The 18,228-nt window shown below is 37.2% G+C and overlaps 1 protein-coding gene across 3 annotated transcripts in view; it reads left to right on the top strand.

The window, feature by feature from the left end:
* The window catches only part of LOC106074402 (NEDD4 family-interacting protein 1-like), a 108,374-nt gene that overhangs the window by 5,700 nt on the left and 84,446 nt on the right, over positions 1–18,228 (top strand). For all 3 annotated transcript variants that reach the window (XM_056039332.1, XM_056039331.1, XM_056039330.1), the window contains exon 2: positions 13,219–13,321. In XM_056039332.1, coding sequence (XP_055895307.1) covers positions 13,219–13,321 — 103 coding nt within the window. The remainder of the gene's footprint in view (positions 1–13,218; positions 13,322–18,228) is intronic.

Raw genomic sequence — 18,228 nt, forward strand, 5'->3', positions numbered from 1 at the left:
GCATAACCCCTCACATTAAATCATTAAGATGTTTTGGAATTATGCATAAATACAAACACAAATAGTAAAAAATATGAACCCACTTATTCTACCAAAATTAGGTCACTGGGATAGTGACTTCTATACAGACTTTTAGACTTATTTTATGTTTGAATTGTTTGCATGATTAGATGTGTTGAATGTTTGTGTTTTTTGTTTATTAATGTGGTGGGTTTGGCACAGAAGACAACTAAATTCTAAATGATGGAAGGAACTCGTAGGACGATTCCAAACTGTTTATTAATAATAATAATAATAATCTTTATTATCCGTAAGGAAATTTGTCTTACAATTTGTGCATTACACCAAACAAAAAACATTATAACTATAAGAAACCAAAGTGTACATTCACACCAGACTCACTCATAATTTACATGTGACAAAGTTTATACCAGATTGTTCTTATTTGATGATTTGATTGCCAGGGGAACAAAAGAGTGTTTGTGTCTGTTTGTCTTTGCTATCGGTGTCTTGTATCTCTTTTGTGATGGTAAAATCACAAAATCCTGACACAAAGGGTGATTCTTTATTTCGAGGATCTTGTTAGCTTTTTTATAGATGTTTGTCTCAAACAACTGCCCAAATGGGGTTTGTTTTTTGCCAATGATTTTGCCAGCAGCATTGAGGATTCTATTAAGTTTATTCCCATTTTTAATGCTCAGATTGCCATACCAGGCAGTGATATTGAAACTGAAAATATTGCAGATGTGAGCGTGATAAAACATAGCCAAGGCCTTTTCGCTAACATTAAACGAGGACAGTTTTCTTAGTAGTCGTAATCTTTGCTGCCCTTTTTTGCTGATATAATCAGTATTTGCAGTATATACTAAAGACCTGCCAAAGGCAAACATAAAACATAATTACTAATGAGCATAAAATAAACGTAATTATATGGCCTAAATGAGCAGACCAATTAGTAAACACAAGATCAGGTATAAATACTAGATCTAGCAAAAAACGAAAAGAAGAAAATCTTATAGTGTGAACCGATCATCTCTTTTATAAACACAAGAGAGATATGGAACACCAACAAACATTATAAAAATAAATGACAAAGTAATTAATAAAAAATAAATCAACTAGTTCTATATAAAACTAACATATATATATACATTGTTTGAAGAGTTTCGCTCTTTCCTTTCCTTACAAAAACTATAATTAAATATAACAAATCTATACACTCACAAATATACTGTTTCTTAAAAGCCAGTATCTAAACACTTGATGTAAAAATACATTTACAAGATGGACAGTGAACATTCTATATAGAATACTAAATAAAATTACAATCAAGATCTAATATAAATAAATAAAATGTAATTACCTGCAGCCATCCATAAACACATGGAGTAGAACCAGGCACAAACAGGGAGTGGAGACGGTGTAGGTCCAGTAACGTACAGACACTACAGCGACAAGAAATGCCGGTCGAATGGACAGTGCCCACGTTGGTCTGCCTTGTTATGCGCGGACACAAGGTGCCATCTAGGGGGAAGGGTCACGTGGATATCGGGGTGGCCGGTGTTTCCTGAAAAGGTATCCACTCCACTACATTAATTTAATAAATTTCAAATACAGATGTCAGATGATCTTTTGTAGTATAGTACATGTTAGGATAGCCATTCTTGCCTAACTAAATCCTCTATATTCTCTCTATATAAATCTAGATCTATCTAGTAGGTCTAGATCTAAGCATTTAACTTCATTCAATGTACCAAGCTCACTCCAAACATTTGCCCATTTATTCTCTATTAAAAAAAACAACAACAAACGAACAAATATAATATAAGATCATTTTTTTATTGATGTCCAAAACTGGCTGTCCGAAATAAATTTTGGTAAGAAAATCGTAATTTAATTCGGACACCCTATTAATTTTTTATTTGTATGGAATCAGACAACTTGGCTTATAAATCAAATAAATCAGCTCCAAAAACAGAATAAATATTTGCCGGGCTCATTAGTATAGACATAGCCAATCAAAAAATATAGTCTTAACCCTAGGAAGAGGTTAAGTCATCCGGGTAACATAGGAAAAAACAACAACCTGACTAACAAATTTTAAATTCGTTTTTCTTACATAAAAAGACAGCTAAATGGAAGGAAATTGGGTCAGAATCATTGGAAAATGGACAAGCACATTATACAGCGCGCTAGTTTTATAATAAATATTAAAATAATTATTTAATGACCACAAAAACAGCAAATGTCCAAATTCATGTAATGTCTGAAATAAATAAACTACTATAGATCTAGAGTAGTTTATGCTATTCGGACACCTATAGGCCCAAATTTGAAAGTTTGACTTTGACAGCGCATTATTTTACAATGGTTCGACATAGAAAAGAAAATGACTATCAAAATCTTCTTTAGTTAAAGGAGACTTTAGTTAAAGGAGAATAAGGATGACTACTTATATTTCTACCCCTAACCTATATTTGTTATTATATTTAAGATCAAAGAGGCCGTGTGATTTCATTTAATTTGGACAAATTTGACCCACATTATTTGATTCCGGACACCATAATTTATTTCGGACAGTCTCTATATTTAGGCATTAATAAACTCAGATATTAATTCTATATTAACATTAACTAAATTTTAAGATCCCCAGGCATAGACCCTCACATGAAATCATTAAGATGTTATCAAATTATGCATAAATACGAACACAAAAAGTAAAAATATGAACCCACTTATTCTACCAAAATTAGGTCACTGGGATAGTGACTTCTATACCGACTTTTAGACTTATTTTATGTTTGAATTGTTTGCATGATTAGATGTGTGTTGAATGTTTGTGTTTTTTGTTTGTTAATTTAATAAATTTCTAATACAGATGTCAGATGATCTTTTGTAGTATAGTACATGTTAGGATAGCCAATCTTGACTAACTGAATCCTCTATATTCTCTCTATATAAATCTAGATCTATCTAGTAGGTCTAGATCTAAGCATTTAACTTCATTCAATGTACCAAGCTCACTCCAAACATTTACCCATTTGTTCTCTATTAAAAAAACAAATACAAACAAACGAACAAATATAATATAAGATCATTTTTTATTGATGTCCAAAACTGGCTGTCCGAAATAAATCTTGGTAAGAAAATTGTAATTTAATTCGGACACCCTATTTATTTTTTATTTGTATGAAATCAGACAACTTGGCTTATAAATCAAATAAATCAGCTCCAAAAACAGAATAAATATTGCCGGGCTCATTAGTATAGACTTAGCTAATCAACAATTTGATTTCTATTTGAATCTAACTATAAAAATTGTAAATAAAATAGAAACCCATGCTGAAAATGCCAGAAAAATAATCTCATCTTTCAACAACTTTGTGAAACAAATAATGAAAAAGATGTTAGACTCTTGTTGTAAACTGAAGTTCGCTGGATTTCGAAAGGAGTTTGTTATTGCTTGTTTTGTTCAACGGTTGGCGGTGACTTAAAGCAGGCTAAAAAATGGTTTTCCATGGTAGGCATCTAACGCAAATGAATGAAACTAATCTCCGACTGCAAGGAAAGAAATGTACTGTCATTGATTATATCATTTTTTCTTTTATCGAGATATTACATCTATTTTAAAGAGTTTTACAATCTCACATAACTTATTTGTTGACAAATGAATTACTGCCTAAGGACACCGATATCTTTGCAATTTGTCTATGAAGAAATGACGATTCGCTTCTAGGATGTAAGTAAATTTTTAAAAAAATTTAATATAAATGACAATTATTTAACCTCTGTGACCGATGTTCAAATAGAGTTGCAAGAAAAAATAGATTTACAAAATTATGTCTTCAGTAAAAAGAATGTTATCATAGGAGGCACAACAGAGATGTGGCTGCATTTGAATATTTCAGTAAAATTCCAAAACTGTGGTCGAAAATGGGAATATTTTATAGCTTTTCCATGAACATACATGGTATAAGTAGATTTAGTGCTATCAAACTAATAAGCAAAATAAATAAGCAAAGAAATAGACTGGAAGTAGCCACTAGAGGAGACCTTTGCCTTGTTTTGGCTAATTTAAAGCTTAAAATATAATATTGTCAGACTGCAGGAGGCACAAGGTTCCCATTAGCTTAATTTCATTTTGTAGTGAATTCAGCAATAATGTTTATATTAAAAATAAATTTACAATTAAATCTGAAAACAGTAGGCCCTAAAATTCCAAAATTTAAAAGTGGACTATTGTTAGGATTTGAAAGTCATGACAATCAGATTAATTTTTGTGTGTAAATCACAGCAAATTATTTGACTTAATTTTGGTATAATGATAATATTGGTATTGCCTTCGATTCTGAAGAATACGACTGAATGCAGTGTTATAACTATGCAAACCCAGTTGCGACCTGTATTATTTCCCTAATTTTGTGCAGACAAAGCCGTTGTCTGCTGGCAGTCTATTTAAATTTTCTTTCCATCTTTTGCGCCTGTCTTCAATAATGGTTTTTCTTTGAGTCTCAAATGTTTGTTCCTCTGCTTTTGTGAGTGCTCTCCAACTGTCTCTCTCAGAGGCCATCTGCTGCCAGTTACTTTCCTCTATGCCAGTGAGAGCATCTTTATAGCGCTTACGGGGGGCACCTCTGTAACTCCGTCCTACTCTACGCTCACCAAAGAAGATTGCCTTTGGCATGCTGTCGTCTCCTATGCCGGATAAGTGTTATTGACAACATAAAAATTAATAAATAAATGACATTTTGTTTAAATTTGCTTTCTCGCACTTCTTTATAAGTGTTTTTCTTAGAGGGGGCGCTGGCAGATTTTTTTAAAAGAAAAAATACGAAAAGGGGGCGGTAGGCCAAAAAAGGTTGAAGAACACTGGTCTATATTATCTAGATGGTTGATCAAATTTCAGTTCAGTTACCAACAATCGGGAAGTTAGTTTTTGGCCTTGATTTATAATGCTATTTATGCATGCGCGAAACTCCCCCCACCCCCTCAATAAAGAAAACAAATATATCTCGTCAATAATGTCAACATTGAATATAGATCTTTATCTTAAGTCTTAAGTCTAAACTAAAAATTACTTGCTAGATCTAAATTGACTAAATTTAGGTCTACTACTAGATTTAAAAGTCTGGATCTATGCACAACTTACAGATTTCTAGATCTAGGAATCTAGGTCTACTACTAGATTTAGTCTCCATTTATGCGCGACTTAGATTACTACATTTAATTAGATCTAGGTCTACTACTAGATTTAGTAATTTAGTCTCAATCTATGCACGATTACCTCCACCTCCCGTTACATAAAGAAAACAAATTATATCTACTTAGATCTATCTAGTCAACATAGAATATAGATATTGAGTCTAAACTAAAAGATTACTTGGTCTGCAACTATAGTAATTTATTTAATTCAGACATTACATGAATTCGGACATTTGCTGTTTTTGTGGTCATTAAATAATTATTTTAATATTTATCATAAAACTAGCGCGCTGTATAATGTGCTTGTCCATTTTCCAATGATTCTGACCCAATTTCCTTCCATTTAGCTGTTTTCTTATGTAAGAAAAACAAATTTCAAATTTGTTAGTCAGGTTGTTGTTTTTTCCTATGTTACCAGGATGACTTTACCTCTTCCTAGGGTTAAGACTATATTTTTTGATTGGTTAAGTCTATACTAATGAGTCCGGCTATATTTATTCTGTTTTTGGAGCTGATTTATTTGATTCATAAGCCAAGTAGTTTGATTCCATACAAAAAAAAAATTAATAGGGTGTCTGAATTAAATTACGATTTTCTTACCAAAATTTATTTCGGACAGCCAGTTTTGGACATCAATAAAAATGATCTTATATTATATTTGTTCGTTTGTTGTTGTTTTTTTTATAGAGAATAAATGGGCAAATGTTTGGAGTGAGCTTGGTAGGCCTACATTGAATGAAGTTAAATGCTTAGATCTAGACCTACTAGCAGATAGATCTAGATTTATATTGAGAGAATATAGAGAATTCAGCTATTTAGGCAAGAATGGCTATCTTAACTGGTACTATACTACAAAATATCACCTGTATTAGAAATTTATTAAATTAATAAACAAAACACACAAATTCAACACACGTCTAATCATGCAAACATAAAATAAGTCTAAAAGTCTGTGTAGATGTCACTATCCCAGTGACCTAATTTTGGTAGAATAAGTGTGTTCATATTTTTATTTTTTGTGTTCATGTTTATGCATCATTTGAAAACATCTTAATGATTTAATGTGAGGGGCTATGCCTGGGGATCTTAATATTCAGTTAATGTTAATATAGAATTAAAATCTGAGTTTACTGATGTCTAAATATAGAGAGTGTCCGAAATAAATTATGGTGTCTGGAATCAAATAATGTGGGTCAAATTTGTCCGAATTAAATAAAAACACATGGCCTCTTTGACCTTAAATATAATAACAAATATAGGTTAGGGTACAAATATAAGTAGTCATCCTTATTCTTCTTTAACTAAAGAGGATTTTGATACTTCATTTTCTTTTCTATGTTGAACTATTGTAAAATAATGCGCTTTCAAAGTCAAACTTTCAAATTTAGGCCTATAGGTGTCCGAACAGCATAAACTACTCTATATTTATTCTCGATCTAAGCATGATTTCCCCCCCCCCTTTTTTTTTTCCCAAATGTAGTCAATGTAGAATATAGATCTTGAGTTTAAACTCAAAAAGTAAATAAAATGACAATAAAATGGGCAGTCCAACTGTTTCTTGGGGCAGGGATTAGCTGCGGCTACTGTCAGCAAAGCCAGTGATGGGTCTTGGCAAGCATTGTTGTTTGGTTGCTGATGAAGTTTGAGCAGGGCTGAGATATCAGCATTGAGTCGACAAGTGCAGACTACCTATGGATAAAAGCTGCAATGATATGATGGAAAAGTCGCTTAACCATAATGACACCACTGGGATGTAGATGCCTTCTGAGAAGGACATCTTCAGAATGATAACATCATAAAGAAACTATAACTATAAATTAAAGGACCTAACAAATACATATTGCATCCCGTCAATAAGAGGAAATTCCATCAAGGGAAATAACAAATAATAATAATGTTATAAGACTAAGGTTCATCATTCATAGCAATTACATAAATAAGATGAAAAGGGAAGGGGAGATCAACAAGTGATCCTCGCCCATGCATTAATACGAGTATGCATAGTTAGGACAAAATCTCCAAACTAGAGTATAAGTGAGTTAATATGATTTTGCCAAAGTAGCATATTTTGCCCAACATGGCCGATAATATAGATATAATATAGAATACATAGAGATAACTAAGAAAGGGATTCCTTACAAAGGAATGAGATGTAATACATACTTGGTAATATGACATGCTACAGAAATGTTATGAAAATTCCCTGCCAGCTACAGAAATGTTATGATAATTCCCTGCCAAGGAATTGTAAGGCAAGTCTTCAAGTCCGAAGATTAGTGAGGAATGCAGTATTTCCCGTGGCTGCGCAGTCCAAGGTGTGACCTACATATTTTGCCACATCCAGGGCAAGCATAACCATTGTCCGCAGGTGGTCGATTTAGATTTTCTTTTCGCCGTCTGCGTTTGTCCTCGGCAGCAGATTTTCTTTTGGTCTCAAATGTGTATCCCACGGCCTTCATGAGTGACCTCCAGCTGTCTCGTTCTGAGGCCGCATGCAACCAGGTGCTCTCTTCTATGTCAAGGAAAGTTGACGCCTAAGCTGGTCTTTGAAGCGTTTCCGTGGGGAGCGCCTCTGTTTCATCAACCACCTTTTATCTCACCAAAAAAGACTGCCTTTGGCATACGTTTGTTTTCCATACAGGATACGTGCCCTACCCAGCGCAACTGTCAGACCAAAAGAAGTCCCTGTATACTGTCCATACCGGCGTTCGCAAGGACATCACTTTTTTGTAGTGCGGTCTTGCCACTGTATGTCCATGATGGAGTGCAAGCATCTTTGGTGGAAGCGCTCAAGAAGTCTTAGATGTTTCCTGTATAGTGTCCATGTCTCAATGCCATACAGAAGGGTTGAGAGAACCACCATCTGGTAGACACTGATTTTTGTAGGCAGGCGGAGCGATCTGTTCTGCAAAACTCTCACCCGAAGGCGTCCAAAAGCGCTACTGGCCCTGGCCAGATGGTTATCAACTTCCCTTGAAAATGAGGCGTCATTTGACACTATACTGTTATAACCTTGCCATGCACACCGCCATCCAAGATAGTTCAGAAAGAAGGTGCGCACTATCAGTGACTAGACAGGAAGGATGTTGACATGGTAGAGAAAATGATTTCCGCCCAAGTGAGAGCTGATGTAAAGATGTTGTGCTCATGACATGTTGTTCTACATGTATTTGTGATGTCCTGTAAATAAACATTGATGTGCCTCGTTGAGTTGCCTCACTTAAGTTATTACAATACTATGTGAAGTGGTCTACCACATGAAGGGGCTGTCTGTTTATGGTGATCCTTGGAGCTGAGTATGTTTTATTGGGCGACTTCTGGAACACTTTTCCTGAGGTTTATAGATAGACCGAAAGAGGCAGCAGCGTATGCAAATTCATTTACAGCATTCTGGAGCTCATGTTCATTGTGAGCTAGCAGGGTGCAATCATCTGCATAGCAGGGTTCGTAGCCACCTTTGAAAACCTGGAAAACACCTTGAATTTCATATTAAATTCAAGGCCTTGAAAAAGCCTTGAATTTCGTAAAAAACGGTGAAAAAAAACTTGAATTTTAAAACTGAACCTTGAGTTCTTTCCCTCCATATACCTGGTGTTTATTTTCGTTTTTTTTTCCCGGTTACATTGAGCTGACCAGTGACGATGCGTCTACACCGCCTTTCACCCACTTGTGAAGCGCGACCTCGTGATTGAAAACGACCTTGGCTCAAGCAAGCATTGCACTTAGCACTATTTTCCTTTCACTGTTACGACTGATGACGCGCTAGATCTAGTCTGTAGTGACTATTGTCTATAACTAGAGCAATTAGCAGCCTAATGTGAAGGCTACACTCCCTCCGGGCCCTCCCTCGCCGAAAATCTTCTTGTTGTAACGGTAAGATTGACTTCGCGTGGAAAGTCCATATATCATCTTATCTTTGTGTCTTTCTGAGTATTTTATTAGATTTTGTATTTGGAGATTTTGATTCAGTGTTTAAGTATAATTGCTACCGGTACTTTACTTTTGAGTCTTCTCATGATCCATCCTTCTCATCTAGCTAGAAATAGTATCTAGATTTAGATCCAGTGAAGATAATTCGCGCTTAACCTGAAAACTCCGTGAATTTTAGTTACTTTAAGGATATAGATACAGGTACATCTAATGTCTAGATTTCTCTAGAAATACGCTAGATTCTAGATTTACGCTAAATCACTAGAATCTAGTTGAAGATAATTCTCTCACAGCCGTTAAAAGTCCGCGAAGTTTAGTGACATTGAGTTAGAACCTACAGAGTCTAGATCTACGATAGATTCAGTGAAGATAATTCGCACACAGCCGTGAAAAGTCCGCCAATTTAGTGACTTAATTAGATCTAGACTGTAGAAGCAGTGACAGCCGTGAAAAGTCCGCGAAGTTAGTGACTTAGATCTAGACTCTAGTTTTACGGTAGATTCAGTGAAAATAATTCGCACACAGCTGTGAAAAGTCCGCTAATTTTAGGGACTAGATTTACGGTGATTCAGTGAAGATAATTCGAAAAAAGTCCGCGAATTTAGTGACTTAGACTTAGATCTAGACTTAATTTACGCTAATCCAATAGAATATAGAGTGAAGATAATTCTCTCACAACCGTGAAAAGTCCGCGAATTTAGTGACTTAAATTAGAGTCTAGATCTACTGTAGATTTAACGAAAATATTTCGCACACAGCTGTAGAAAAGCCCGTAGAGTTATTTTGGTTGTAATTTACTTAAAACTGATGGAAAGCAAGTCAACTGCTATAGTAAGAATGAAATATTATTTTTACAAATCTATGTCAATTTAAGAAAAATTCCAATTCAGATTGCGACAGTTTTAGCTGAATTACATCTCATATTTTAAAATAGTTATTCTTCTGTAGTGCAAGCTTGTGTGTGTTTTCTAATGTATTAAAAAGTTGCATTTAAATGCTTAGGAAACACTAGAGATGAATTCTTTTTTTTTTTTTTTTTTTTGGAGGTACGATTTCAAGTTATCAGCATACATTTTAATGAGGGTTTTTAAATTTAATATATATATATATATATATTATTCTTTTTACATATTTATGTCATATGTATGTAAATATATATACATATATATATTGCTTGCTATGGTGCGATGCATACCTTGAAAATCTAAAACTCTACCTTGAAAACCTGGAAAATACCTGGAAAATCATTCATGAAATTGGCTATGAACCCTGGCATAGAGAAGCTCCGTTATGACCATCTCCTTTGTTTTTGTATGGGATAGTAGACGTTGAAGATTGAACACATTGCCGTTAGAACGAAATGGGATATAGATGCCTCAATGATCCGGCATTATGCCAAAGAAGATAGCGAATAGAGTAGGAGCAAGTACACAGCCCTGCTTCACGCCATTTTCTATTGGGAAGTGATCAGAAAGGGCACCATTGTGTCTGATCTGGCCTTTTTGTCCCACGTGAAACTGCTTGAGAATGAATAGGAAAGTAGATGGGCATCCCAGCCAAAATCCTCCACAAACCATCGCGATTGACCATGTCAGGTCAGGTCCACAAAGGCATGTATATAGGTTTAAGTTCTACTCTTTGCATTTTTCTTGTAATTGTCGCAGAACAAATATCATGTCAGATGTACCTCTACCGGCTCTGAAACCACATTGGCTTTCTGATAAGACCTCGTCCAATAAAGAGTGGTTTAGTTGGTCGAGCAACACTCAAGCAAAGATCTTTCCTGCTACTGACAGAAGTGTAATGCCTCGATAGTTGTATAGTGATATGAATACGGAGTCTCGAAGTTCAGGTGGAACCACGCACTTCTCCCAGCATAAAGCGAACAAGTCTGTTAGCCTCTCGGTTAGGGTGACACCACCCATTTTAAATATTTCAGCTGGAAGTCCATCAGAGCCAGGTGCCTTGTGTTTTTTTAGTTTAGATATTGCAGTCTCAATTTCCTCAGATGTCGGTGGGTCGTTGAGCTCCTCTCTCATAGTTTTCTGGGAGACATTTGCCAGCGATACCTCTGATACGTGCCTTTTATCACCAAACAGCGTACTGTAGTGTTCTGTCCAGCGATTTAGTATGTCTGCCTTGCTAGTTAATAGGGTAGAACCATCGGATGATCTTAGCGGTGCTGTAGTCTGGTAAGTTGCCCAAAGGCACATCGAATCGGCTCATAGAAAGAGTGTGTGTCAGCATGTCTCTGAATGTTTACGGACAGCTCAAGCAAGGGAACTAAAAAAAAATTAATTGGTGGCCAAGGAATTAATAAACTGTTATAACCCTAGTGGTGGACTGAAAGGGTTAATGTGTGTGCGGTCTACTGACACACATGATTCAGGCCAGTCACACAGGTCAAGGGCTGTTGAACAAGGGACATTACTGCTAATGCACGCAATATGACCAATGTTATGCTCATGTGACCAAAAAGCCTTTACAGATGAAAGACAGTGTGTTAGAAAGGACGCAAGGCAGTAAGGACAGTGTGCTTTAAAGTGAGTCCTTAAAAATGTAGCTGTACGAGTCATACAATTCACAATGCCTTTTGTGCAGGACACACTGCATCTTCATGGGATTTGGGCCACTTCATTATGGTAGCTGTTTAAAGATGCACCTTCTAGAAGAGAAGATTTCATGACCATTATGGGAACAACAGATTTCCCTCTCAAACACTGTCCCCACTGTTGGGTTGAAAATATTGCTGTTGCTGAACGTGCTATTAAAGTTTGGCCTCAAATTAAAATCTACATTAATCATTTATTAACCAACAACAAAGCGTTGGAGAGAAAATCTTTCCAACATCTTTATTCCTGCCTGGCTGACCAACTGCTGTTTGCTAAATTGGAGTGTATTATCTCTATTGCCAGAATATTGGAACCATTCCTAAAAAAATATCAATTTGATGGACCAATGCTACCATTCATGTCAGAGGATATTTTAAACCTGTTATTTTAACTTTTGCAACGATTTGTATCAGAGGTGCATGCTGAAGTATTTTATCTGTTTCAACACTGGATCTTTCCAGTACTAAACTGTTGGCACCAGAAAAGGTGGACATTGGCTTCAAAGCTAAAAAGTCCTTAAGTGGTATTTCAAAAGCAAGTCCTACAAGTCCTAAAGACATTTTAGTATTCAGAATGCAGTGCAGACTTTCTTAAAACAACAGCATCCAAAGTACTTGAAAAATCTCCTATCAAATATAAGTTAGTTAGGAGCATGAAATGGCTGCAACCAAAAGCCATTGTTACTGACCATGTCAGCTACCTAAAGCAATTAGAAAACACATTAAATTGCTTGTCAACTTTGGGGCGAATTGATGAAAATAAGTGTGATACCATCAAAGCACAATATAGGCAGTGTTATAACCAAATTCAAACAGCTCAGTTGATTTTCAGTCTTTTGACTCATCTTTTCAAAGGCTAGATGTATTTTTTAAAGAACACTTAGGCAGACAATCTGAATTTAAAGATCTTTGGACAGTTGTTCGTCTTCTTTTAATGCTATCTCACGGCCAAGCTCAGGTTGAGCGAGGCTTCAGTGTTAACGAAGAAGTTATGAGCACAAACATGGCAGAAAAAACACTGGTAGCCAAAAAACAATAAGTGACTTTACCTGGCATGGGGAAGGGGTCACGTCCACCATTCGTCCATGTTGGTCCAGTGAATAAGAGTAGTGGCATCTTGGTCTGACGTTCAACCAACTTGGGCAAGAAGAGGGTATTCCCGTCATGAGTCTCGTATGGCATGTGTCAAGAGGGAAAAGAAAATGTGACATCAGTGCCTGATTTGGGGGGGGGGGGGTTGGATTGGAGGGGTGGTGGTAGTGAGTTTTAGCACGCTATGGGCTAAGTATGGGATAAAGATATAATGATAAATATAGTAAATAAAATAATTAAATGCTTGGACCTGAGTCATACCTTGAGTGAGCTAAGACGTTCGGTCACAATGCCTATGTTTTCCCTGATTGTTACAGTATTATTTTTTATAATAATTATTATTATTCTAAATTATTATTATTATTCCTTTGTTATTATTTTAGCTACCATCTGAAGAGCAAAATGTTCCTGCAGAACCTGTGTCTATGGCAATGGTTATTGCACCTCCGGGGTATGCAGAAAGTGCAGTTTTAGAACACCAAGGAGGTAAACTTGGTTTGAAATCTCTAACTTTGTATAATAAGTCATAATGACTGATAGATAATCACTAATTCTTCTACTTACTGTGGGCGATAGAATATGTACATTTTACCTGTTACTACTTTTCAGGTACATACTAAGCTGTTAAATTTATCAAAAACTTTTTTGTTTAACAATTTCGACCCAATTTCATTTAAATGTCTTAAGTGCAAAAATTTTATTTCATTCTGCTTATTGACTCTTTTTTGGTACGTAAATTTCTATGATTCCAGTTTTTTATATTTTTTTATTTATTTTTATATTGACACAGATCTAGATCTAAATCAAATTTTCCTTAGATATATATGTTTGTCAGAGTGAATCATTGTGAACACGAAACATCTATATGAAAGCATGTGTGTAGACTGGCCCCAAAACACTCCTAATGAAGAAAAACTATATGGAGAACTGCCTGATCTAGAAACCACTGTGCGGTTTATCTCAGATATAGGATTACTGATCTGAACCCTCCAACATGAAAAATGAGAACGACGAAAAATAATAAGAAAGCATGTTTGCATGTGTAGTAGAGAAAATGATTACAGTTTGAAATATAAAGACTATAGTTAATTATAATGCGATGAAAATTTAAATGACTAGATCTACAAAAAAATAATTACCATTAGTTAATAAAAAAAAGGTTAATTTTTTTTTTTTTGATTTTTGTCTTGTCTTTAGACTTACTTACTTAGACTTAGGTCCTCCAGCGCCGTTCGGTGCATTGGGTGGCAAGCTGTCTCCATAAAGATCTGTCATTGGCAATGTCTGAAGCCTCCTCCCATCTGGTGTCCACTGTTCTGAGGTCTTCCATGAAGGTGTGTAGCCAAGTAATACGAGGACGTCCCTGTTTGTGCTTTAATCATATTGGCTTCCATGTTATTGCAACTCTTGGTGTGCGTAATTCATTTTGACGTAGAACATGTCCAGCATGCGATGCTCTGTCACAACCTCACTAAGTGTTCGACTCCCAGTTCGGCATAGGATTTCCTTGTTTGAGACCCGATCTGTGTAACTGACTCCCAAAATCTGTCTCAGCCATTTTTGTTGAGCCACATTTAGTCTTTCTCAATTTTGACAGATGTCTCACATGCATATATAGCAGTTGGAATGACGATTGTGTTGAGAAGGTGTATTTTGTCTCGAGTCCAATGGCTTGGCTAGTCCAAATAGGGTGCAGCCTTTGGAAAATGCTCCCTGCCTTTCCTATTTACATCATGGTAGGCATCTTCATCATTTGTTATTATGCTGCCAAGGTACGTGAACTTGTCCAGCTCTTCAAGCTTTGACTCGCCAAATCTGACGGGGGGCACCCTTTGCCTTATATCCCACTCGCATAATTTTAGTTTTATCCAAGTTTATGCGGAGGCCAATTTTAGGTGCCTCTCTGTCTAGGCTCTCCGTCATTTCTTGAATGCATTTATTTGTAGCCCTGAGTAGTGCAACATCATCAGCAAAGTCCAAGTCCGTCAATCGGAGTTGTTCACGCCATTGAATACCAAATGCAGTCTGGTTCATTGCTCTCCTCATTATGTAGTTGATGGCTAGGAGGAAAAGGAAGGGAGATAAGATGCACCCCTGTCTCACACCTGTCTTGATGGTAAAAAACTCTGTTGTTCCATCTTCTATTATTTTAATGCAGCAACTAGACTGACTGTAAAGGTGTCATAGGATCTGGACGAATTTTTCTGGGATGCCGTATTCTCTATTTTCCATAGTGATTCTCGGTGGACACTATCAAACGCTTTTTTGAAGTCCACGAAACTGATCGTTAGCCATTGTTGGTACTCAAGACTTTGTAATATGATATTTCGTAGAACAAAAATCTGCTCTGTACATGATCTGCCTCTTCGGAAACCTGCTTGTTCTTCTCTGAGCCTTTCATCTATACAGACTGTTGAAGCCGTCTCAACAAAATAGTGCTGAAAACTTTGCCCGGGTCAGAGAGGAGAGTAATGCCCCTCCAGTTGTTGCAGTCTGCCAAGTTGCCCTGTTTTGGAAGCTTTACAATCACTCCCTTTTGCAAGTCCTCTGGAACTTTTGAAGTTCGCCAACAGAGATTTAAGAGATCAGTCATTCTGTTAACAATGCACTGTCCCCCATATTTTAGCATTCCTGCTGATATCATGTCTAGCCCTGGTGCTTTGTTATTCTTTAGCACAGCAATGGCCATGGTAACCTCCTCAGCAGTTATTGGGTCTGTCTTGACGTTGAGATCATTGTCTGGAGAGGAGTCCTTGAATGTGTAATTTAGGTCTGGCGACGGTTGTTAAGGGTCTCTTTAAAGTGCTCTACCCATCTTGCATCCTGTTCTTCTTTCGTTAACAAAGTTTTGTTTTGCTTGTCTTTTATCGGTGCCCCATGTCCACTCTTTGCTCCAGTGAGATCTTGGACAATACGATGGAGAGTTTTTGTGTCATTTCTGCTTGCAGCTGCTTGTGGCTCTTGCCCCTTCTGCTCAATCCAGTCCCGTTTATCTTGCCAACAGCTTCTCTTTACTTTCAGATATGCTTCCCTATAGGCTTCTTCTGCTAGGCTGCGATCCTGTGTTTTATTTTTCTTATTATCTCGTCTACGTTTGGCCTCTTTCCTCTCATCGATAAATTTCCATGTTCTGTCTTGTATCCACCGTTCCTTGAATGAACCTCGCCTCCTTCTGATAACTTCTTCCGCACACTCAATAGTAGTATCTTTGAAGTTGGCTCACTCTTCTTCAAGGGTCAATATATCTGCAAGAGCCTCAAAGCGGTTCGTTAGTTTCAATTGGAACTGTGCTGCAGTACTGCCATCTTGAAGCTTCTCTACATTAAATGGGCGGGGTCGTGTGGCTCGTTTTGGTTGGTGTTTTAGTCGGAGCTTACATTAGCCACTGACAAGGTAGTGGTCTGAGCTGATATCCGCTCCTCTGCGGGTCCGCACGTCTAATAGAGATGACCTCCATCGTTTGGAGATGCAAATGTAATCTATCTCGTTGAAGGTTTCTCCATTTGGTGATCGCCATGTTTTTTTTTTGTGTATTTGTTTGTGCTTAAAATATGTGTTTCCAATTGAAAGGCTGTTGGATGCGCATTATTACTGATGTTTTCTGCAGAGCCATATGGTCCCATTATATATTCAAAGCCAGTATGGTTGGGATTTTGGCATTAAAGTCTCCCATCAGTAGAATTAGGTCGTGAGTAGGTGTTTCATCAAGAGTGGTTTGTAGTTGATTATAGAAATTATCTTTGATGGTATCTTCTGCATCCTTTGTAGGAGTATATGCTTGGATAGTAGTGACTTTGATTTGCTTTGTTTGGAGTCGAGCTGTCTTGTCAGGAAAAAAAATATGTGTGCAAAATTTCAGCTTGATCTGAGTTTTGGAGAAATAACATACAAATTTTTGACCAGACAGACTGAGTTGAAATAAGCTTTGTAAAAATATAGTTGTCATCTCAGTGTTTCTTGTGAGGATTAATTGATGAAGCATAAATAGAATGGGATGAATTTTTCCAATTTCAACAGTCAATGATTGGGTCATGAAGACAGAAGCAGACACTGTGGAAACAGCTAGAAAACCTTGACTTTTTGTCCCAAGACATGACTTAAACTACGTTCCTCTTTGCTTAGCACTTTTGGAGCTCAATCATTGTGTCTGCCTCCTCTTTTTCTCTGTCTGCCTTTATTACTCATCACTTTGTCTCCTTATCTTTAAAATCTCCCTACGTCATAGACTAGTCCGTTAGCCGTGGACTGCGACAGGTAAGGGGGGATAAAGTGATCCTGGTATTTGAGTAGGTGTCTATCCAAGGATAAACCACCACAACATAGTACTTTGACTCTAAGTTCGTCTAGACCTGAGGCCCAGATGGCCCGCTCTGGGTCAACTGGCTGGTCACGCTGAGCTACCAGCATAGGTAGCAAAGGTCATCGACCTATGCTGGAGGACAATGGCTAGAGGGTCAATCAGGGAGCTGCACACAAGTCTGATACAGCAACTGAGTATAGCACCTATGTAGCCATGGCAGGCTCATTCTGGACATCCAAATGTCTCATCCCCTTGTTGGTCTCTATGGCCGGTGGGGAGCACAGGTGCCGAAATACTACATATGTCTATGGACAATAAAAAAAACAACATTAAAAACTACTTGCCCCAGATTTATGTCAGGGCAAGAAACATAAAATGGAAGAAAGAAAGGAGGAGGACACAAGAAACTCTATCTGGACATCATTTCTGGTGGTCAGGTGCACAAAAGAAGGGAAAAGCCTAACAAAGATGAGCCCTTTTCTCATCTACAAGGGACTTAAGGCAATAGTGGGAGAGTCCTATAGTGTATCAAAGCTGCACAAGTCATATGAACTTCTCGTAGAAGCTGATAGCAAGATACACTCTGATGGGCTGTGATCTCCATGTGGAAGTCATGCCACACAAGAGTCTGAACATAGCAGAGGTGTAATTAGAGACCTGCTGAAATGTTCCAAGAAGGAAATAGTGGAGGGAATTGAAGGAGTAACACATGCCCAGTGCATTACCATGTGCAGGGATGGCGAGGAGGTCAAAACCTCCACTATTATCCTCACAGTCAGAACTAGGACATTGCCAGAGTATGTGAAGGCAGGATATCTACGAGTTCCAGTGAGGCCCTACATACCTAACCAATGAGGTGCTTCAAGTGCCAGGGTTATAGACACGGTGCGGCGGTCTGCAAGAGAAACTGTGTGCCAGATGTGCTTGAGAGGGTCATGAGGACAAGGGCTTCACAGCCCATTTCAAATGCCCAAACTGTCACTCTGGCCACTCAGCCTACTCCAAGGACTGCCCTGTGTGAAAACAGGAGGTAGTTCAAGGCAAGAAATGGTTGTACAATCAGCCAGGCGAAGTTGGATGTATTGGCCCTACC

The sequence above is a fragment of the Biomphalaria glabrata genome, chromosome 8 (assembly GCF_947242115.1).
Source record: "Biomphalaria glabrata chromosome 8, xgBioGlab47.1, whole genome shotgun sequence".
Taxonomy (NCBI): domain Eukaryota; kingdom Metazoa; phylum Mollusca; class Gastropoda; family Planorbidae; genus Biomphalaria; species Biomphalaria glabrata.